This window comes from Hydractinia symbiolongicarpus, chromosome 7 (assembly GCF_029227915.1).
Source record: "Hydractinia symbiolongicarpus strain clone_291-10 chromosome 7, HSymV2.1, whole genome shotgun sequence".
NCBI lineage: Eukaryota > Metazoa > Cnidaria > Hydrozoa > Anthoathecata > Hydractiniidae > Hydractinia > Hydractinia symbiolongicarpus.
The window spans coordinates 18,406,817-18,427,667 of record NC_079881.1 but is presented as its reverse complement, the minus strand read 5'-3'; the positions used below and the strand labels follow the sequence as shown (position 1 = coordinate 18,427,667).

The window sequence follows — 20,851 nt, the reverse complement described above, 5'->3', positions numbered from 1 at the left end:
GTTACAAAAAATCAATTAGTGTTATTGTTTTTTCGTACTTTTTTTTGTGCTGACGTCCCTGTATAAAAATAAAGCAACAAGTTCAGAATAAATTCCTGAGCTCCTGCAGGTCAATCACTTTTGTGCTGGATACAGTGTTGTCAATATCGGTCCTGTGTTTTGAATGCATACATAAGTACATATAACATAAATAGTAGTCATAAAGACACTTGCTAAACATTCCCGGGCTGTGGACCGAAGCATGGAACGTGAATAAAACTTAATATATGAAATTGCAGTTGAAGGGCAAACATATTTTAACTCTAATCTATTTAGGAGTGTTACTTAGATTACCAACAGTTTTGTTGACATAAACTACTTTATCTACAAGTACAACCGAATTTCTTTTGTGAGACTTTTAAATGACAATATCGAGGTTATGGAACGAAACCACCGCTTCTAGTTCTTCATCGCTCAAATTCTTCGGTTTCTTGAGGTATTATAATTCTAAAATGATGTTATGGCGCAAATTCCTCGTCTTCGATATCATTTCCATACTCTTAACATTACAATGATTTTTTTTAAACGATACTATGTAATCAGCATAATCAACTTTTAAAGGTGACAGAAGGAAGTTCAGACCTTTTGCTATTTTAGTGGGGTCTTAGACTATTATTAAAATTGTTAAGGTTATACTTTTTCTCTGAAATAAGTATTATACTCAACCCCGAGCTTTTGTCAAGGTGAGTCCTTATCTCTTAGAAATTCTCTTTACTGTCAAAATATTTAGAAATTACTATAAAAAACGATGTTTTTTTGCTTAATGAACAAGGAAAAAACAGGAAAAAGCTGATTTAACCATTAAAATTTGCCTATTGGTCACTGTAGAGTAGTAGAAAAGGAGAAAAAGTTATATGCACCTTTTTTGAATTGCCATATTATGTTATTTTTTGCCAGTCTTTGCAAATTTTTAAAATTACGCTTAGACAAGCATTTGGAAAATAAAGGTCAGCAAGGTTTTAGCCATTGTAAATAATAAGACAACAAAAAAGCTGATCTAATCCTTAAAAAATTAGCCTATCGTGTGTTGTGTGATAAAAATGTTGTGTATATATATATATAAGATTTAAAAAATATTAGAATACTTTTAGTTTCCGGGATATCATCTTTTTTAAGTTAGGACAAAGTTGTAAACTAATTAATTAATCAATTTACTTCTTTTAATTATCTTTATATTTATATTCTAAATGAAAAGTAAAGGTTAGAACTTAAAAAGATGAGCAATGACATAAAATGTGTAGTTGTTGCCGATAGGTAAGTATAAGTAGTATACCTTTGATAATAAGAACCTAGTATATAAGAAATTTAGGGTTGAGATTTTGCTTAATTAAGGAGGTATAAGAAACGTATTCTGCCGAAATTATTTTTATGGATAATAATAATAAAAAGTCTAGAATAACGAAAAATTATTTTATAGCAGTTATAACTTCCTATGTACTGTCATGTATGTTTTTCAAATAAGAGAATTTCATCACCATATATTACTACCAAACCTAAAAATATTTATCATTACTTGTAAACATGACGATATATTTTCCAATTTTTTTTAAGAACATAAGAATATAGGGGGGTAAGAATATATAGGCTAATGTAGTGTAAAACACATAAGCACATTTAGCTGCAATTTTGGGCGTTCTTATAAAAAATCTTTAAAGAAAGGGTTCGTATTTTTGTGTCATATTAGAAATTAATGTAAAAAGATATTTGTCTTTCTAGACACGTTGGAAGAACTACTTTGCTTATAACGTATGTAACTAAACAGTTTCCAACCGAATATATTCCCACTGTGTAGGTATTTTATCTTAAAACAATTTTTAACAATTTTTTAACCTTTTTTTTCGGTAAAATCCAAACATGTCTAATAAATTCCATAACTTTATAATCTAAATTTCCCATTTTACAATAATCTTTCAGCTTCGATAATTATGTGGTGGATGTGGAACTAAAAGAGAGTGGAGAATCGGCACGTGTTGGTTTGATGGAAGCTGCTAATCATTTTGGTATGATTTTCTTGTTAAGCACCCTCGCAACCGATTGCCCATGTAACTACCAAGATGTAACCTTATATAAAATTATATGTTTCATATATTCAGAGGAGGAAGAGAGACTGAGACCTCTAATTTATCCTCAAACAGTGAGTGATGTGATACATTAATATTTTGTTATAATTTCATGTTAACATGAACTACGGCAAGGCATCAGCTTTCAAATTTTATTGTTACCTCCAGCAATTTTTTTATATAAGATGTGTTTTTGGTATGTTTTTCACTATCAGATCGAACATCTTATGAACACGTGCGTACAAAATGGCATCCAGAACTTAAAAGATATCGTCCTACCGCAGCTATCATATTAGTTGGTACAAAACTTGATACACAAAACGATAAGGAGTATGCTGAGAAACATGAAAAAGAAGGGAGAAAAATAATTACAACAGAAGAAGGAATAGAACTAGCAAAAAAAATAGGAGCTGTGAAGTATTTAGAATGTTCTGCATTGACGCAACAAGGTGTAAATGAAGTATTTGAGGAAGTAGCTAGAACTGGGTTACTTGTTTTGAAAACAACTCATACTCCAAAGAAGAAGTGTACATTGTTATAATTTGTCTCAACATTACCTAAAAGACAATTAACTCAACCATTTCAAGTCATTGTTAATCCATTTCTAAGTTAGTTTTAAGTTGGCACAGTAGACCATCAACCACTTTAGCTAAACAAATCATTTGCTTCACTTTAAGGAAAATATTTTCGCGATTGACAAGATTTTTTCAACATCTGCGGAATTAATTTATGCAGATGTTAAAGATCATGGAAATAAAGGTTTCGATGAAGAACCTGCGCGCTTTTCATTTTGTAAAAATATGCTTTATAACAATATAGATATCGGATTTTAGGAAGAATCTGATCTAATCATAAAAAAAATTTGCCTATTGGCCATTGTAGTGGAAGGAAAAGGAGAAAAAGTTATATATGAATTTTTTGAATTGTTATATTATGTTACTTTTTGCCAGCCTTTGCAAATTATTAAAATTACGCTTAGACAAGCATATGGAAAATAAAGGTCAGCAAAAGTTTAGCCATTGTAAATAATAAGACAACAACAAAGGTGATCTAATCATTAAAAATTAGTCTATCGTGTGTTGTGTGATAAAAAAATATATATAATTTAAAAATTATTAGAATATCTTTAATTTACAGAAAATTATCTTTTTCAAGTTGGGGCAAAGTCGTAAACTAATTAATTAATTAATTCACATGTTTTAACTATATTTATATTTATATTTATATTTATATTTATAGTGTAAAAGAAAAGTAATGGTTAGAACTTAAAAAGATGAGCAACAACATAAAATGTGTAGTTGTTGCGGATTTGTAAGTAATTACCCTCCTGTTCTTTCTTCATAAGAACCTAGTATATAAGAACGTTGTGGCTAAGATTTTGTGTGAGAAATTATTAGTAACGTATGCACCTAAAATTTTTTATGGATGTTAATAATAAGAAAGTGTAGAATAAGGAAGAATAATTTTAAAACAGTTATATCTTTCTATGTACTATTATGTATGTTTTTCGAATAACAGAAATTCATCGCCATATATTACTTTCAAACCTAAAAATATTCATCATTATTTGTAAATCTGAGGATATGTGTCTAATTTTTTCAAGAACATAAGAATATAGAGGCTAATTGAGTGTTAAAAATAAGCACATTTAGCTGAAATTTAAGACGTTCTTATAAAAAAGCGTTGACCATGTAATCTTTCCAAAAACTTATTTAACTCAGATTTGTTACTTCACAAATTATTGCGATTAAAAATTTACAACTGCATGATTTAGTGTTTTTAAACTTTTGGCCATGTGGTTTATTTTTAAAGCTTCGTATTATTGTTTCTTATATATTTCACAATACAGAAATAAATGTAAAAATGTATTTGTCTTTTTAGATGCGTTGGAAGAACGGCCTTGCTTATAACATATTTACATAAAAAGTTTCCAACCGAATATATTCCCTCCATGTAAGTATCTTATCTTAGAAAATTAGTAATAACCTTAAGTATCACAGATAAGTTTTTGATACTTATTAAAAAGTCTTAAGCATTGTTGTTTTTGTTGTGTTTTTAACAATTTTTTTAACTTTTTTTTCATAAACTTTCATCCAAACATGTCTAAAAAATTCCATAACTCTATAGCTAATCTAAATTTTCCAACGACCTTTAAGCATGGATAATTACGCGGTGGATGTGGAACTAAAAGACAGTGAAGAATCGGCACGTGTTGGTTTGATGGAAGCTGCTAATCATTTCGGTATGATTTGTTTGTTAAACACCCTCGCAGTTTATTGCCATGTAACCACAAGATGTAGCCTCATATAAAATTATATGTTTGATAATTTCCAGAGGACGAAGAAAGATTGAGACCTCTAATTTATCCTGAAACAGTAAGTAATGTAATACTTATTTATTCTTTGTTATTACTTCATGTCTTGATTTAGTCATAGATATATCTCTATGATTTAGCTTAACAAGAACCATTGCAAGGCAATAGCTTTCAAACTTTAATAATATTTTCAGCAATTTTTTTTATCTAGGATGTGTTTTTGATGTTTTTCACTATCAGATCAAACATCATATGAACACGTGCGTACGAAATGGCATCCAGAACTTAAAAGATATCGTCCTACTGCAGCTATCGTGTTAGTTGGTACAAAACTTGATACACGGGACGATAAAGAGTATGCTGAGAAACATGAAAAAGAAGGGAGAAAAATAATTACAACAGAAGAAGGGATAGAACTAGCGAAAAAAATAGGAGCTGTGAAGTATTTAGAATGTTCTGCATTGACGCAACAAGGTGTAAATGAAGTATTTGAGGAAGTGGCTAGAGCTGGGTTACATGTTTTGAAAACAACTCATACTCCAACTCAAAGAAAAAAATGTACATTGTTATAATTTATTAGTAATATTATATTAAGACGTTTGAAATTTTTCTCTGACTAATAGCATCCGTTAATTGTTGATGCTGCTAAAATGTGTCTCGTACTTAACACAAACGAATCAATAACAAAATCAGTTTTCTTTTGTGTTGGTGACGCTGAAAGAAATACTCGGATTTAAAGATGCGGCTAGCTGCCAACTTTTACAAGATTTAGACGAGCAGGACTATATGAATTGAACGAACTAATACATTAAATTTTGCAACTTGGGCCAGTGTCTATTAACTCAAGCATTTTAAGTCGTTGTTAGTCTATTTCTAAGTTAGTTTTTAAGTCAACACAACAGACAATCAGCCACTTTAGCTAAACAAATTATTTGCTTCAGTTTGAGGAATAATTTTGCAGATGACTAGACCTTTACAACATCCACGAAATTAATTTTTGCGGATGTCAAAGATCAAGGTAGCATAGCTTACGACGAAGAATCTACGCGCTTTTTCTTTTACAAAACATGCTGGATAACAATATGAGATTTCAGGTTAATAGCAATAGGTCTATTGTTTAGAACAATAGAAGGATTAATTTAGAATTAGAATTTGTGCATCCTTATAAGAAAATAATAAGTTAGGAAATCTTCTCCAAACTAATTGAAACATGTCAACGTATGAGCAGTTGCTTGATTTTTTCTTTGACAGACTCGACTTGAGATCTCTAACTAGGGAATTTTAGAAAATGTCAAACTTGTCAAGCGATTTAAGTTGACTTTCCGAGCGACTTAATGTTATGGATTGTGCGTTAAGAACAATGAAGATGCACACTGATTCCTGTTGTGTGAGTAAAAAATATAAACTACAGACAACAGAAGCCAAGTAACATCCATTTTAAAAGCAAAATGGTTGCCTAAAGTTACTGAAATAATATTTTTTTAAAATAGAGAAAACGGTCAAAAAATTAATTTCAGGTCCTTTTGGATCTCGTGCTTTCAACAATCTGTATGAATCTTAATAATAGCTATTTTGCTTCATGTGGTCCTGTTTTTTTTACCTACAAGAATGTTTGCGCATGTACAAAAATCCGTAAACTTTTGTAGCTAAACATTGGCAAGCATTTGTAAATAAAAAAGAAAACGGAACACGAAACGGAATGAGGGGATACTGCTTTTATTCAATCATCTGATATTCGACAGATTTAAGTAGTAGATTTAAGTAATCGCAAACTGGTGTAATAAACCTTATAAAAAAGATTGATATAAACGAGGCAATCGACTTTTTATCTAGTGTTTTGTTAAGAATTATTAAATGACTATTAAATAAACAATTGTTTACAATAGGAAAAAACTCATAAAAGCATAGGTCGGCAAAAGTTAAGTTGTTGTTTATAGAAGGACAATAAAAGCGCTTGCGCTGGACGCGACTATAGAATTCAGGCAGGCAAAGAAACATGTGTTCAACGTTGAGTAAAGTTTGAAGAAAGTAAAAAGATTGGAGAAACTTTCTCCAATCTTTTTACTTTCTTTAAACACTGTTTTACTTTCAAAAGATGCCTAGGCGAATAACATGTGTGGCTGTTGGTGATACGTAAGTGATTATACTCCACGAAAGCCTTTTTGGATAAAAAAACAAATCGATCTCTAAAAAAGTTTAGTATAGACATAGTCATCGGTATAGATAAATTACCAATGTTTACAAAAGTTAAAAAGTTTGGGTTTTTTTTTTTGCACATGCGCAAGCATTTCTGTAGGTAGAAAATATAAACAACAAACCACAGTAATTAAAGAAATCCATAAAAAAAGAAAGAACTTTCGCTTACAACGAGTGAATTTTTTAAGACAAATTAGAAGAATATAGTTAAAATTTATTTTCAGTTTCTTTTAGATCTTATGTTAACCAAAAAATCTTAAATTTTCATAAATAGCCATTTTTACTCTGTGAGAGTGTTGTTTTTTAACCTACACAAAAGTGCGCAAACAAAATTGTTCTCAAAATGATATCAAAAGAACTACGTCACGCGGAAAGTGTCTATTTAGGAAACAAAATATTTGGGTAACATGGATCGCTCTGTGTGATTTGATGATAAAACCAGTTATCTTATATTTTTTTATTTTTCATATGGATTTGTTTTTTTAGAGGCGTTGGAAAAACGTCGTTGTTATTCGCATTTGTAACTAAAACTTTCCGAACAAGATACATTCCAGCCGTGTAAGTATCCGAAAATTGAGTGTCTATTTTAAATTTTTTGTATTATATATAAAAGAAAAAAGTACCAATAGGAGAAATATTACGCTAAACCCATTTTTCTGTAACTGCGTAAAAATCTCAAAAAAATAACTTTTTTTATCAGCTGTGTGTTTGAAATATATTCACTTTGAATAACAACAGAAGAAGCTAATAAGGTCTTGTCTGTTTTCAACCAAAAGAAATTGTATATTTTGCTAAGAAAATTGAATAATATCAACATAACTTTTGTTCTATTTCTTACAAACCCAAATTAAACATTTTTATTACGAAATCATTAAAGGTGTGATATTGATCCATTGGATGTGAAATTGGACGACATTAAAGAATCTGTTAGTATTGATGTGATGGAAGCACTTGGTGACGATGGTATGCTTTTGAAGCAACCTCTTGTTTTACCTAAACTGAATTTTTTGATTTTTTTTATCTATTATTATATTTATTATTTAGGATCTGAAGACAATGAATTACGTAGACCCATCTGTGATCCTAAAACTGTGAGTGTTCTACATCTCTGCCGGAGGCATCCATTTGTTAATTAAACATGTATTGAATGATGTGGAATCGAATACAGGTGACTCCCTCTAATTCGAATCTCTATAATTCGAATATTTCTATAATTCGAACGAGTTCTCAGTCACCGTCAATTTTCCTTAAAGAAACTCATATAAAAAACTTTCTACAATTCGAATTTCTCTAATTCGAAACTTTCTATAATTCGAACAGTTTTTCAAACCTGAAGGGTTTGAAAAACTGTTCGAATTATCGATTCTCTCCCTTATTCGAATTTTAGAGTGTAAACAGGGCTTTGACAAATTCAATTTGTCGAGAAAAGCACTTGCTGATGCAACTCGTATCTCAAAAGAGATCGTCTCTCCAATGTAAACTATGAAAATAAAGATTAAATAAAACTTGAACTATGTTTTCCTAATTTTGAAATAACGTAATTTCTCTCTGTAATTCGAATTTTCAATCTCTGAAACTGAAAGTTCGAATTACAGAGACTTTCTGTAATTCGAATCTCTCTATAATTCGAACAAAAATTTTTCCCTGTAGGAATACGAATTGGGAAGAGTCAACTGTATTAAAAATTATTCAGTCGTACTTGTGATATTCGATAAGGCCTTCACCAAGTTAAGTATCATTAAATAGGGGCTGCATAATTTCTAGGGTTATGTACCGATTTATTTTGTGATATTAAATTTAGTCAATTTCTTTGTGCTTTTTATTTTATTTTATTCGTAGGTAAAGAGGACAAAACTCTTAATAACTATAATATGATTTACCTACAGGCAAAATCTACCATTAAGCAAACCCTTAAATTTCCTTGCATTGAGTAAAAGGAGATATTGCATTCGTGTAATATCAAGATTTATCCACTCGAGCCAAATCTAGTATTCAAGAAGAATTCAGTATGTTTTTAGAAATGAAAAATGCTTACGTCGATGTTAACATATTGTAACCCTTAGTTATTTTAGAACACGCTTAACCAATCAGGTATATTATATGACACGCTTAACCAATCAAGTGTAGTAATTAAGTTCAAAACAAACGACAATAATACTTGAATGATTAGAAATCAACATGTAATTGATCACTAATAAACGCAAAACCAATTGTAAATTAGCATGAAGTCAAATCGGCTGCCGCTCGAGAAATATTTCTTTATCTCGACTGGATAAATCTTGATATAATATTCAACGAATGGGACAATAACTGAGCTTGTTGAAAAGTCAAAATTTAAATTGTCCTTACTCCAAACCAATTACTAATAACGGCAGATTAACCTATCTTCTAAAATTCGTAGCGAAGAATCAATAATAATACACGTTTCCCGAATTGCATGTTTTTTTGAAATTTTAGAATTTTGATGTTTTGACTTTAAGATCATATTCAGCATCACTGAATTGGTATGTGTATAAATTTTCAACTTAATCCGGAATGTGAAAATGGTGTTTTGGTCGTGTTAATGTTACCGCCAAAGTCTTCTTAATTTTTGATTTTTTCTGGCAAAGTTCAAGCAGAGGTTAATTAGTACAAGATTAAAAAAAACTGTTGTAACAGTTTTTTTGTTTGCTGTAAGAATCTAAAGATTTAACATTTTATCAATTTCAGGTGAGGATTTCAAAAATCACATTCATTTTATTTGACAAAGTTAAGAAATAGCAGCGGTACATCAAAGAAAACTAATTCGGGAAATTTTGTATTCTAACAATATTCTAACAATATAAAGCTTAAAATATGACAAAAAGAAGTGAAAACATACCAAAAAGAAGCTGCCTGTATATCGGAAGATCTCTTACATTTTAGCACTTCAATAGCAGGAGAAGAATCTTAAATTTTGAATAAATCTCAGCCTCGTATTCTTATAAGGTTTATACCTACATAAAAGCATGTAGCAATTAGCTGAAGCGTGTAGCTCTCTTTTATTATACCATTCTCATCCCCAGAGCTCCAACCTCTAGATTTACTTCAACAAGTGCTATGGTGCATACTTTTTATACTTTCATTTCGTTTATTTATATTTGTTTAGGACGTGTTTCTAGTATGTTTTTCATTATCGCATCGAAAATCGTATACACAAGTGTTGACCAAATGGCATCCGGAATTAAAACAACACAGTCCTGCTGCAGCTATCATTTTAGTTGGTACAAAACTTGACACAAGAACAGACAAAGAATATTTCGAACGAAATCAAGCAATTACAACAGAAGAGGGAATACAGTTAGCTAAAGAAATAGGAGCTGTGAAATATTTAGAATGCTCGGCATTAACGCAACAAGGTGTCAAAGAAGTACTGGAGGCGGTTGCCAGAGTTGGGCTGCTAGTAATACAAAATCAATGTTGTTTGTTGTTCTAATTTGAGACAATTTTCCTTTAAATGGATCATGGATCATTTTCTTGACAATGAAACAACAAGGCGTATTATGAGAATCATTGTGTTCATTTTCAGAGAATAATTCCTGTCCGTCCAAGTTATGAAAAGAAAGGTATTATAGAAGGAAAAATCATTGTTCAAGAGATATTGTTTGCTCCGATGATGATCTTGGTAAACTTAATTGTCAGTTTGTTTTAAGCCATTTCTAAACGGAAATATACTTTGTGGAAAAAAGTTATAAAAAATTTTTTATATTTAATGAGCAAATAAATCTAGATGTGCTGAAGATCTCTTTGTGAGTCTAATAGCAAAGTTCTTGATCTGTAATATCTCCTCAAGAATACAAAATTAATTTATTTCCTGCCAAAAAAAGTTATTCTCCCTGAGAAAATAATCAACCAATGAGTCCGACGTTTTTTAGACCGAGTATAGTTGTTAGATATACAACGGTAATACTGTTGTTAGTTAGTTAACCTAGTTAAATAAGGGTCGGTAAATGTTTGGCTAACGTTTATCATAAGACCGAAAAGAAAGCTAAACATGATTATTTTAAAAATTTACATGTCACCAGCAGCAGTTTTATTCGGTTTATTCGGTTGTTGTTAGTATAGTACAGTCAAATAATAATAGTAAATTTCACATCACCATTATCTGTGTTCGATCTCTATATAGCGGAATACGTACTTTTTATAGAGTGACGTTTGAAATTTTTGTTGAACAGGGGAGTATATATATATATACTTCCCTGTTTAACAAAAAGATAGATAAGACCAGGATATATGAAAGCCAACTTTATAAAGTTGGCTTTCATATATCCTGGTCTTTAGGGGAAACCTGAAAACCACATAAATTTATAAATGTATAATATAGAACCTAAAAGTTATTCTTGCCTTGGAGCTCTTGTTTATCAATGAGCTTTGGGGACGTAAATGCTTAAAATTGACAATGGAATTTTTTATTATAGTCCAAAAAGAGTTAACTCGACATCCTTGTCCCCAGGATTTGTTGACTGATGTCAGAGTGGCTATTGCTTGCAAAAAGGCGAAAATCTCTGCGAACGAGGGTAAATTGTTAGGACGGTGAAAGTTTGGTCATTGTTTATGACGAAACAACAAAAGTGCTGATCTAATTATTACAATTTACTTAGTCAGCATTTTGAAAAGGATAATTTACAGACATTATTTAGTACCCTATTGTCCATTCAGGTGCCTACGCGTATAAACTTTTGTTAAATCTATTTACCAGGGAAGTAGTATCCCTGAAAGAAAGAAAGTGTTAAAGTCTCAACATTTTCCGCCTTGTCAATCCCAACCGCAACATATTGCCTATTAGCTACTACTGATTTGTCCCAAACAAGAAGGTGCATGTTAACTAGGTTTTTATGTTCTTAGAATAATCACTTATTCTCCCTCGACAAGGACCACTAACAGCCAGGTTATTGATAATACAGGCTACTTAAATGAAGGAAGACTTTCCCTTTTTATTTTTCACTGTCGTTTTTTACTAGGTTGCATTCAGTGGAGGGGTCACTGACGAGCATTTTTGACTCCGCGTTTTCTTAGACTTGTGGTTGGTATAATCCACCATTATCTCTTTATGCTTCTTTTATTCCACTTAACTTGTGCCATTGTAGCCTCTGGATTCACACCTTTTTTAGGCACTCGTTAACATACTCCTTCCACTGAGGGGCTATGACTATGCCAAAAAGCTCTAATAATGCTTGAGTAGCTACCATAGATCACATTTTATAGGAAATTTTAAATTGTTTACTTCTTGTTAGACTGGGTGAAAACACATCCTTTACAGAAGTCTCTAACCATCATCTACAAAAATTTATTAGGCAGGTACGTATTTTTTTTGAAATAAAAGTCAGTTTACAACAAGGAAAAACCCGTATATGCGGCCTTATGAACTTACATTACACACAAAGATTATGTTAATCCAACCTCGTTCACAGGGCCTCTACCATAAAACTCCCCTGAAGTTGTATGTAAGTCCTAGATTAACCTTAATTTTGGTATTTTGTTAATCAAGTTGAAGCATGTTTTGCGGAGGTTTTTCTACTTTTCTTAAAATCCGAGGGCCGTCAATACTGGCCGTTTAAAGCGAACAAAAAAGCTGATCTCACCATCTTTATTTGGTCAGCGGAATAGGTACAATTTACCGATGTAGAAGAGAGAATGTAAAAGTACTCTTTTAGTCAAAATATGCAAACTAACTTTGTATAGACATTTTTTAATTCAAAATACAATGTTTTGGTTATCATTTTTACAATATTTCAATTTGCTTTCTGTCAATTAACTTTGTTTAAATAAAAGTAAATGGTCCTGATTTTATATGCATAGCATAGTACTCGAATTTGGCTCTTTGCGGGGGACATCTATATAACAGGGTGGAGTATCAAGTCCAACTCTACTATTTCATTAAAAATTCTGCACAATCGGTAGAAAGGGTTGGCAAAAGTGTATAAAACACTCGGCCCTGAAAAGAAAACAAAATTAATTAAAATACTTTGGATATAACTTGAATCGTGTCGTATTAAATTCAGATATTTTAATATAGTAAAAGAAAAGTTTTAAAGCGATTATGCAAGCTATAAAGTGTGTTGTTGTCGGAGATGGGTAAGAACGTACTTATGTTTATTTTGTACTTAGTTATTCTATGTAGCGAATTTACGCCTACAAGCACCCCTTACTCATATATAATAACTAAAAGTTATTACCAATACTTTAAACATTATTAAAATGTTTAAAAATTCTTGACGGTGTGCAGTTATCAAGACTGTAAACTAGGTATCTGATTCTTGCAATTTAGCGTGAAGGTTCTGACTCACCTGAAACACCCTGTAGCGTACACCGTCCTTATTACATAATTATCTAAACAAACAGGTCTAGCCACGATCTGACAACTCTACTTGTCACATAACTTAGCTTGAAACATCCTAGTTCTGGTTGTAGATTAGTGGTTATAGCTCTCGTACTTTGTGTGGGAGACCGGGGTTAATTCCTCTTGATGGTGATCCAACATGTGCAAGTGAATGTTACCAGAGCCCTGGGTTAACCCAAGCCATGTGAGGGAAATTAGGGAGATGGCACACTGTGTGGACCGTTGGATCTTGCCAAAAGTTGTCTAGTAGAGTGCGGGCCCTAATTGGGTCTTCATAGCTCAAAATGAGCATTAAATACTCTAGGACTATCCATCTAAGCCATGGCCCCTCCTGAAAATAATAGACAGGGTGTATCCCTCGATATTTGTGAGGCTAGCTCACTCTTACACTTTGTGCGTGATACCGGGGTTCGTTTCATCTTGGCAGTGATTCAATATGGGCGTGTCAATGTTACAATAGCACTGGGTTAACCAAAGCCATGTGAGGGAAATTTTGAAGAAAAAAACACTGTTCTGGCTGTCGGATGTTGCAGGGAATTGTCTGGTAGAGTACGGACCCTAATTCAATCTTTGTGGCTTATAATAAGCATTAAATACTCTAGGACTCCTCATCTAAGCCATGGCCCCTTCTGGAAGTAACAGCAAGGGAAATTCCTTTTATATTTGTGAGGCTAGCCATGTAAAATATGGCATCTATCTATCTCTCAATGCCAAATTTAATCAAAGTTAGTTGTGATACCATCGCAGATCTGCCATTCCCATTATTGGCAGCACTTAGGATACATGTAAAACAGCTTTTCTGTCGCCGTTCTTCCGTTATAACTTTTAAAATGCGATCTAAAAGAGTATTTCTATTGCCACTTAAAAATATTCGATTCACAATTATATCATTTTCTACGCAAATCGATTTGTAAAAATGGCATTTGGATTCGCGAATTGTGAACTGCTAATTCGAACCCGGAACTGTGTTTTTATGACTTAGTATAACTTCCTGGGTTTTGTCATAAAAATTTTGTGCTTTACTATAACTAAAAAGTATATTTTTTTAATTTTTAAAATTAATACAGGCTTAGATTCATTTTTTAAAACGCTGAAATTGCCTGGAAAGCCCACTTATAAAGCAATACTTCTCAAATTTCCTCAAATTTAATGTCTTTTCTACTTTATTGTCCTCAATCTGGTCACAAAGCTTTCCCAAATTGTAGCATTCCTGCTTCAAGGAAAAAACTTCCCCTTCCTTGGAGTTATACCTATAAAAGTTTTCGTACAAGAGTTTGAAGAAAAATAAATGCAGTTACAGCATAATAATTTATCCCTCAAGGAAAGAGTTCCCCACAAAATTAATGCTCCCACCAATCTAAACTATTTCTCTTCTTCCACCAAGATTCTCTAATGTGACACACCATTATAATCATAGTAAAAACCCCCATTCAAGTGATTTCCATTCATTTGTGTAAAGCAGCCAAGGATGCATAAAATATGCAGTAGATATATAACAGACAATTTTGGCAGTCTATTTCATAGATTCGGGTATTAAATGCATTGCAATAGTGTCTTTTCAGTTTTGTTGTTCTCCACAAAGATTTTTTAATATTTTTATGCATGTGTGCACTCTGCAATAGCTGAATGTTAACATACATTGGCAATTTTTGGTTGACTAGAATTCATTCTGATTTAGATAAACCTATTTTTGAAAAAACATTTAATCTATCAGCAAGTTATAAAACAGTAACAATAAACTTTCAGTAACTATATATGTATTAAGCAATCATCACCAGTAATTTAAGGATTTGGATACTAATATTTTGTCAGTAATAACTGACATAAGTACCAGATTTTTTGGTACTGTGCACGTGTTTTTCGTGTTTTTTGTTCTCATTTAAATTTCTGTTTATTTTGTTAACATAAATTATCTGTTTTCGAATTGTGGTCCTTAGATTTAAATTTTAATACAGTAAAAAACACTAGCCATGGTGGAAAGTTGAATGAGATAAACTTTAAAACTTAGTGTTTTGTCAATATTTATTTTTCTGTGTTGTGTACCAAGACTATCATTTTTATATTTAGAGCTGTTGGAAAGACCTGTTTGCTCATTAGTTACACAACGAATGCTTTTCCTGGAGAATATATTCCTACTGTGTAAGTATAACTGCCTTCTGTTACAAAGTTAGAAAATTGCTGTGCTTATGCATCCACATACAAAAAGTTATAACAGAAATTCCATTTCTGAAGCAGAAACGATGCCAAAATTTGCTATAAAGTTGTATGTCTTATCATGCATACAAAAAATAAAGTATCTATATTTGCGGTTTAAAATAGGGTGTTTGATTTCCACATTAAAGCATTGTTTGTATTTGTGATGAAAATATAGTATGTCAAATAAAAAAATCAATTTCATTAGTTTTGTAATTAACTCCCAGTCTCTATTTAACACCCGTCTCCAATTACTGTTCCTATAAATATCTTAAAAATTTGAATAAAAGTTCACGGCTTTCCTAAAGTATTTATTATACTCTTTCGTAAGCTTTAACCAGACCTTAAAATGTCTTGTTGATCACCTTTGTCTGTTTCATAAAATTCATGTTTAAACTTAATACAAAAATATATTATATTGTGTTTTCTACTACTTCCTGTGAGGAACCATACACATATTTGTACTTTTTGCTAAACTTTCAGATTTTTTATTGTTTCACTTGTTTTCTCCTTAAAGTGCCTCAGTAACTGGAATCCTTAATGTTTAATTTTTTATATTTGCGTAACTATGTTCTTTAATTTTATTTAGCTTCGATAATTATTCTGCAAATGTTATGGTTGATGGTAAACCTATCAACTTAGGACTGTGGGATACAGCAGGTAAAGATATTGTAAACATTTCTATTTTTTGTTCATTAACCTTATGCCTGCAAAATGTCAAGTTTCTCATTCAGGATGGTTAATGGTTCCTGAATTCCTTCATTTCTTCTGGAATTTTTATTGGTGCAGGATATGTACTAGATAAAAGTCACTTTCTGGAATTATTCTTGAATTCAGAATTGACAAGCAACTTTTTAGGTTACTCAAACAGCTGACAAAAGCTTGGAAAGTAGAATTTGGCCATTATCTCCTTTTTTTTAATTAATTTTTAAGAAATTTAAGTTTAAAACAGTGTTGTTTAAAAATATCTTTGTTTTTTTATACTTAGGTCAAGAAGATTACGACAGACTGAGACCTCTCTCTTATCCCCAAACTGTAAGTCGTATTGCTTTTTTAGTCATTTTTTATTTTATTTATTTATTGTTTACCAGTCATTAGCTTTGGTAGTAAACGTATGATAATATATAATGTATATTTTTTTGTATAATTGTGTACGTAAGTTGCACTTGTATTTTGCACATTCAAACAGGGATAAAAATACTCTATAACAATTTCTCTTTGCAACGAAACGACAAATACGACTTTTACTAAACGACGAAATAACTTAGTTTATTTTTATCCCAACCACACTTTAAATTTTATTTAGGACGTCTTTTTGATATGTTTTTCATTGACAAGTCCGGCATCGTACGAAAATGTCCGTGCCAAATGGTACCCCGAAGTGAGCCATCATTGTCCAAACACTCCCATTGTTTTGGTTGGGACCAAACTTGATCTTCGCGACGATAAAGAAACCATAGAAAAATTAAAAGAAAAGAAGCTCGCGCCAATTACAACCGCACAAGGTTTACAGATGGGCAAAGAAATAGGCTCAGTAAAATATTTAGAATGCTCTGCTTTGACGCAGAAAGGACTAAAACAAGTGTTTGATGAAGCCATCCGAGCTGTATTATGTCCTAAAAAGCCGGTGAAGAAAAAGAAGAATTGTGCATTGTTATAAATTGTGAATGGTCCGACCAAGTGTTACAAAAAGAATACTCAATATTGAAAGATTTCAATTCTTTAAATAAAATTCGTCCCTGTCTGCGAATTTAATCAACAATGGACATATCAGACAATGGATGATATATATATTTTCACGTGATGTTATGATTAAATAATTCTGTTATGTTCTATTGATCTGAAAATGTCACTTTACTTCAAGTTGGTTTTCAATCCTTACGATTTTCAAAGTCTAAATAACTTAGATTCTGGTTTGGGAGCTTGTTCTTGATGATAGCAAAAGTCTTTTCATCTTAAGTCATTTCTAGTTTATACGAAATAACCTTTGTTACACCTAGATAATTATGTGGTTTTTGTTTGGTTTTTGCAACCAAGTCATGTGAATATACAAATTATAACTGTGCAGCCGTGTAAATGTTGCATAATTTTTATAGAAAAAAAGTAATTTTTTCATTTACTTTTTTATTAAAATTTTAACTTGCGTTCATCTATTTTTATTTGATTATTATTTTGATATTTTTAGTATCAGCACTGGAAACCTTTAGGATGTAATGTTATCTAAAATGGAAAAACGCGTTGAAATTGGCCTAAAAATTGCAGCTTTTGGTTGTACACCGAACTGAAAAAACTTGGGAAAGTCGGGAAATTTTAAGGTTCGGTCAAAACGTGGGAGTCAAACTCAATTTTTTTTATTGCGTACAATGCGAGGTAAAAGAAAAGCGAAGATATAGTATGGAGCAGGCAAAGACATCCCAGTCCGAAAACATTAATTATTCATGCTAGTGCAGTTTACTTTCAGACAATACGTTAAGTTTGTACTTTTCTTATCCACTTCATGTCCAGAGGATGTTACTACATTCATATGCAGTACTTATTTTACAATTGTTTTTGCCAAGGTTTTTGCTTTTTCCATTTCACTTTCTGATGTCATTGAAGGTATAGATAAATTCACATTGCAGTCGGACAAGTTTAAAAAAAAAGTTACCTGTCGTTCATTAATATCGTCGGTAAAAATTTTCGTCAATCGGCAAAAAAAATTGTTATTTTTACCCACGAAACTAGTTTAGAGTAAATATTTCTTAATTATCTTTTGTTTCATTCTCTTCATATTCGTCATCAAATGCAATACAACTCGCATTTATACTTGAGTTGGCTCGTCATCAACATGCTGGATTCTTCTCTTTATGTTGTTGACCACTTCGATGTTATCTGATGACTAATTAACATCGTCATAATTACCCTGGTGATATCGAATGATTAAAAGTCTTTCTTTTGATGTATTTTGTGCAAAAAAAATAACAATTTTCGAAACTGACAAATAAAGTTTTTGGGGATAAAGTTTACAAAATAAAGATGTTCGTCGCTCATTAATTTCGCAGAAAAAAATTTTGTCGGTAAAAATCACTTGCCAGAAATTCGTCACTTCATTTTTCGCCAATCAGGTACTGCTTATTAAAATTGCGACCCTACCCTTTCACCCTTTCGTTTTAAGATGCTTATGAACTCTCAGCGTTAGGATTTACAGCTTACCTCCTGCGAAAAAAAAACAAGTTGGCTTCATATCAAAGGGTTTGAAAAGTTTTCCAGAATTTATATTTTCTTAAAAATATTGATCGACTCTCAAGTTATTTGACTTAATGCATGACATCGTGTATTAGACAAAATAAAGTGCGGTTTTAATAGTTCATCAAGGTATGTGGTGATGTAAATATGTTCTCACCTATCCATGTTGATATTCTGAACATATTTATTATATCATTCATACTAGCAATTGTTTCTAAGCATCTAATCGAAATTATCATAACTCGGCATAATTAGCTAAACGTCAAGACTTATATATCAGAAACCAATAAAGATTTTTTTTAATTTTTTTAATAAAAATTTTAATAAAAATAAAAAGATTCATACGCAACTTGTTTTTAGCGGGCTTTTTTCCATTTCAGTTGGAATTTCGATGCGTCCACGTGAGTGACCTCTGTTATTATGATGACGGTATCGTCTTTTGTGTTTTGCCACAAATATATGTTCATATCATTAATCATATGATTAAACGTCAAAACACTAAGGGGATTACCGCCCACCGCCCTTTATCACACTTTACAGCAATTCCCGGCCGGGCGAGAAACTGTTTTGTTGTGGAAATTCTCTGCGCTTCAGTACTTATTACTTGACAAAATAACTTTTCCGCAACTCCTGTGTTTTATCATTATAGAAATTGAAAAGGTCTGGTAATGGAGTGCAGAAGAAAATCTCTCACCTGACATATTTCATTTCAATATTATAATTATTTATTTTGTAGGACGTGTTCTTAATGTGCTTTTCATTGACAAGTCCGGCATCATACGAAAACGTCCGAGCAAAATGGTACCCTGAAGTGAGCCATCATTGTCCGAATACCCCGATTTTATTAGTTGGAACAAAACTAGATCTTCGGGATGATAAAGAGACAGTCGATAAACTGAAAGAAAAAAAACTAGCTCCGATCACAATAGCTCAAGGATTACAGATGCAGAAAGAAATACACGCTGTCAAATATTTGGAATGTTCCGCTTTGAGTCAAAAAGGTTTAAAACAGGTCTTTGATGAAGCTATTCGCGCAGTTTTATGTCCGCCCAAAGTACAGAAAAAGAAGAAAGCTTGCACCGTATTGTAAAATGGAATTATTTCAACATGAGACTCTATGCTGTTAGAAAAAGTTTCTCACTGCATATCCTAAATACCTATTTTTTTGTTTCGCTTTTTTTCACGACAGAATACTACGATTTTATTTTTGAAATAATTTTTTATTTTCTTGACTTACTTTATCTTTTAATTTTTCAGCCCTTTCAATTATTTTTTGACCTCGTACATATAGTTTTGCTTTATATACCTGACTACTATAATTACAGTGGCCTGAAGGGCCATAAAGGTTTGGTGGAAGCTATCTTCGTAGGTATTTGGGAGCTTTTTATATCAATATCCTAAATCACTCTTACAAAAGATTTTTATGTTTTCACACGTGACACTTATTTGATGCTTAATTTCTCTTTTCAAAGTTGCTAACTAAAAAAACGCGTAGAACCGTTTCTTTTTTCATGAAAAACCTAAGAAATCTTGGGAACCAATGGAAAGAATTACTTCTTAATTGACTAGTTAATTCTGATGTAAAATATTGCATATTTATAGAAGTTGTTTTGTAATACTTCAGTGTTCGTTATTTCTTGTTTTGCTCTTGTTTTACTTATTACAAATTTACATGCAACGTCCTCACCAACCCTCTTTTTTTTGTTGTTGTGCTGTGCCTGAAATAAACTGGAAACGAAGTTGGTTATTCATGTTTGCTGGTTTACAAATTTGCAATTTGTCACCAGGACACCTTTTCGCTTCTGATGTTTTTCATTTGGAAGGTGGTTATTTTAGTTATTTTTTCTGCTGTTAACGCGTAAAAAAAAATTATTGATATTATCAAAATTGAAATTATTTTTTGCTTAAGTACATATCACATGAGAAAAAAAAAGCCTGCCAAACTAGGTTGGCTCAGTTTGCTAATAATTTCTCTTCACTACAACTCTTCACAACAACTTTTCACTACAACTTACTATTAAGTAGCTGACATTCAAAAAATCGTTATTTTTTTTTAAAAAAAATGCTATTTCTGTAATTTAAATTAAAAAAACACCTAAAATATAACAATAAAAGGTTTAAAGGTCATTTTCTAGGGTCTAAAATTCATTTTGTGACCCCTCACTTTGAAGACCGTTTCATTGGTAATGATATACATTCGATGGTAATGCAAACACTTTTATATGACTATTTTCTCAGCCCATGATAAGAAATTACCCTATTTAAGAATATATAGCAATATGTATAAAATATAAATAAATATAAAGACATATCAAAATGACATATAAAAACACAGGTTGAAAATTGACAGGTAGCAAAACACTAACAGCCTGGTTTCATCAAACACAAAGGTAAAATTGCCATCGGGATTTGCTTTTTTATTTAAACCTTATTTATCTATGTTCAAGGCAGAACAATGGTGATCGC

At 31.6% G+C, this 20,851-nt stretch overlaps 4 protein-coding genes across 11 annotated transcripts; all 4 read left to right on the top strand.

Annotated features, from left to right (window-relative positions):
• Positions 1 to 1,113: 1,113 nt before the first annotated feature.
• On the top strand, positions 1,114 to 4,325 carry LOC130649605 (cdc42 homolog). Of its 6 annotated transcripts, XR_008983075.1 has the most exons (7): positions 1,114 to 1,293; positions 1,756 to 1,827; positions 1,954 to 2,039; positions 2,133 to 2,173; positions 3,339 to 3,410; positions 3,981 to 4,052; positions 4,256 to 4,325. XR_008983075.1 is itself a non-coding variant. In XM_057455923.1 (5 exons), exons 1-5 carry the CDS (start codon positions 1,256 to 1,258, stop codon positions 2,393 to 2,395), a joined length of 318 nt encoding a protein of 105 aa, XP_057311906.1. In that variant the 5' UTR covers positions 1,114 to 1,255; the 3' UTR covers positions 2,396 to 2,685. The 6 variants fall into 6 exon arrangements, 4 of the variants coding, with proteins under 4 accessions (XP_057311906.1, XP_057311905.1, XP_057311904.1 ...); XR_008983074.1 differs by having other exon boundaries at positions 1,954 to 2,173; XM_057455923.1 differs by lacking the exons at positions 3,339 to 3,410; positions 3,981 to 4,052; positions 4,256 to 4,325 and adding an exon at positions 2,315 to 2,685.
• Positions 4,326 to 4,640: 315 nt separating this feature from the next.
• LOC130648586 (ras-related C3 botulinum toxin substrate 1-like) lies at positions 4,641 to 5,007 on the top strand (the record flags this gene model as incomplete). Its single annotated transcript, XM_057454637.1, has 1 exon — positions 4,641 to 5,007. A coding segment is annotated over one exon (345 nt), but the record flags the coding sequence as incomplete, so codon positions are not given.
• Positions 5,008 to 6,370: 1,363 nt separating this feature from the next.
• LOC130649602 (ras-related protein Rac1-like) lies at positions 6,371 to 10,367 on the top strand. Of its 2 annotated transcripts, XM_057455916.1 has the most exons (6): positions 6,371 to 6,546; positions 7,096 to 7,167; positions 7,487 to 7,572; positions 7,654 to 7,700; positions 9,067 to 9,113; positions 9,737 to 9,916. In XM_057455916.1, the coding sequence occupies exons 1-6, from the start codon at positions 6,509 to 6,511 to the stop codon at positions 9,747 to 9,749; spliced, it is 303 nt and encodes a 100-aa protein (XP_057311899.1). In that variant the 5' UTR covers positions 6,371 to 6,508; the 3' UTR covers positions 9,750 to 9,916. The 2 variants fall into 2 exon arrangements, with proteins under 2 accessions (XP_057311899.1, XP_057311897.1); XM_057455914.1 differs by lacking the exon at positions 9,067 to 9,113 and having other exon boundaries at positions 6,378 to 6,546; positions 9,737 to 10,367.
• Positions 10,368 to 12,469: 2,102 nt separating this feature from the next.
• Positions 12,470 to 20,071, top strand: LOC130649300 (ras-related C3 botulinum toxin substrate 1). Of its 2 annotated transcripts, XM_057455560.1 has the most exons (6): positions 12,473 to 12,702; positions 15,035 to 15,106; positions 15,750 to 15,820; positions 16,149 to 16,195; positions 16,467 to 16,808; positions 19,122 to 20,071. In XM_057455560.1, exons 1-6 carry the CDS (start codon positions 12,668 to 12,670, stop codon positions 19,473 to 19,475), a joined length of 921 nt encoding a protein of 306 aa, XP_057311543.1. In that variant the 5' UTR covers positions 12,473 to 12,667; the 3' UTR covers positions 19,476 to 20,071. The 2 variants fall into 2 exon arrangements, with proteins under 2 accessions (XP_057311542.1, XP_057311543.1); XM_057455559.1 differs by lacking the exon at positions 16,467 to 16,808 and having other exon boundaries at positions 12,470 to 12,702.
• The last annotated feature ends 780 nt before the right edge of the window (positions 20,072 to 20,851 follow it).

Coding starts and splice junctions, on each gene's coding strand:
- LOC130649605 (XM_057455920.1), top strand. CDS start 1,256: ATGAGCAATGACATAAAATGTGTAGTTGTTGCCGATAG. Junction 1,828..1,953: donor ACCGAATATATTCCCACTGT/GTAGGTATTTTA, acceptor ATAATCTTTCAG/CTTCGATAATTATGTGGTGG. Junction 2,174..2,284: donor CTCTAATTTATCCTCAAACA/GTGAGTGATGTG, acceptor TTTTTATATAAG/ATGTGTTTTTGGTATGTTTT.
- LOC130649602 (XM_057455914.1), top strand. CDS start 6,509: ATGCCTAGGCGAATAACATGTGTGGCTGTTGGTGATAC. Junction 7,168..7,486: donor ACAAGATACATTCCAGCCGT/GTAAGTATCCGA, acceptor AAATCATTAAAG/GTGTGATATTGATCCATTGG. Junction 7,701..9,736: donor CCATCTGTGATCCTAAAACT/GTGAGTGTTCTA, acceptor ATATTTGTTTAG/GACGTGTTTCTAGTATGTTT.
- LOC130649300 (XM_057455560.1), top strand. CDS start 12,668: ATGCAAGCTATAAAGTGTGTTGTTGTCGGAGATGG. Junction 15,107..15,749: donor GGAGAATATATTCCTACTGT/GTAAGTATAACT, acceptor AATTTTATTTAG/CTTCGATAATTATTCTGCAA. Junction 15,821..16,148: donor AGGACTGTGGGATACAGCAG/GTAAAGATATTG, acceptor TTTTATACTTAG/GTCAAGAAGATTACGACAGA.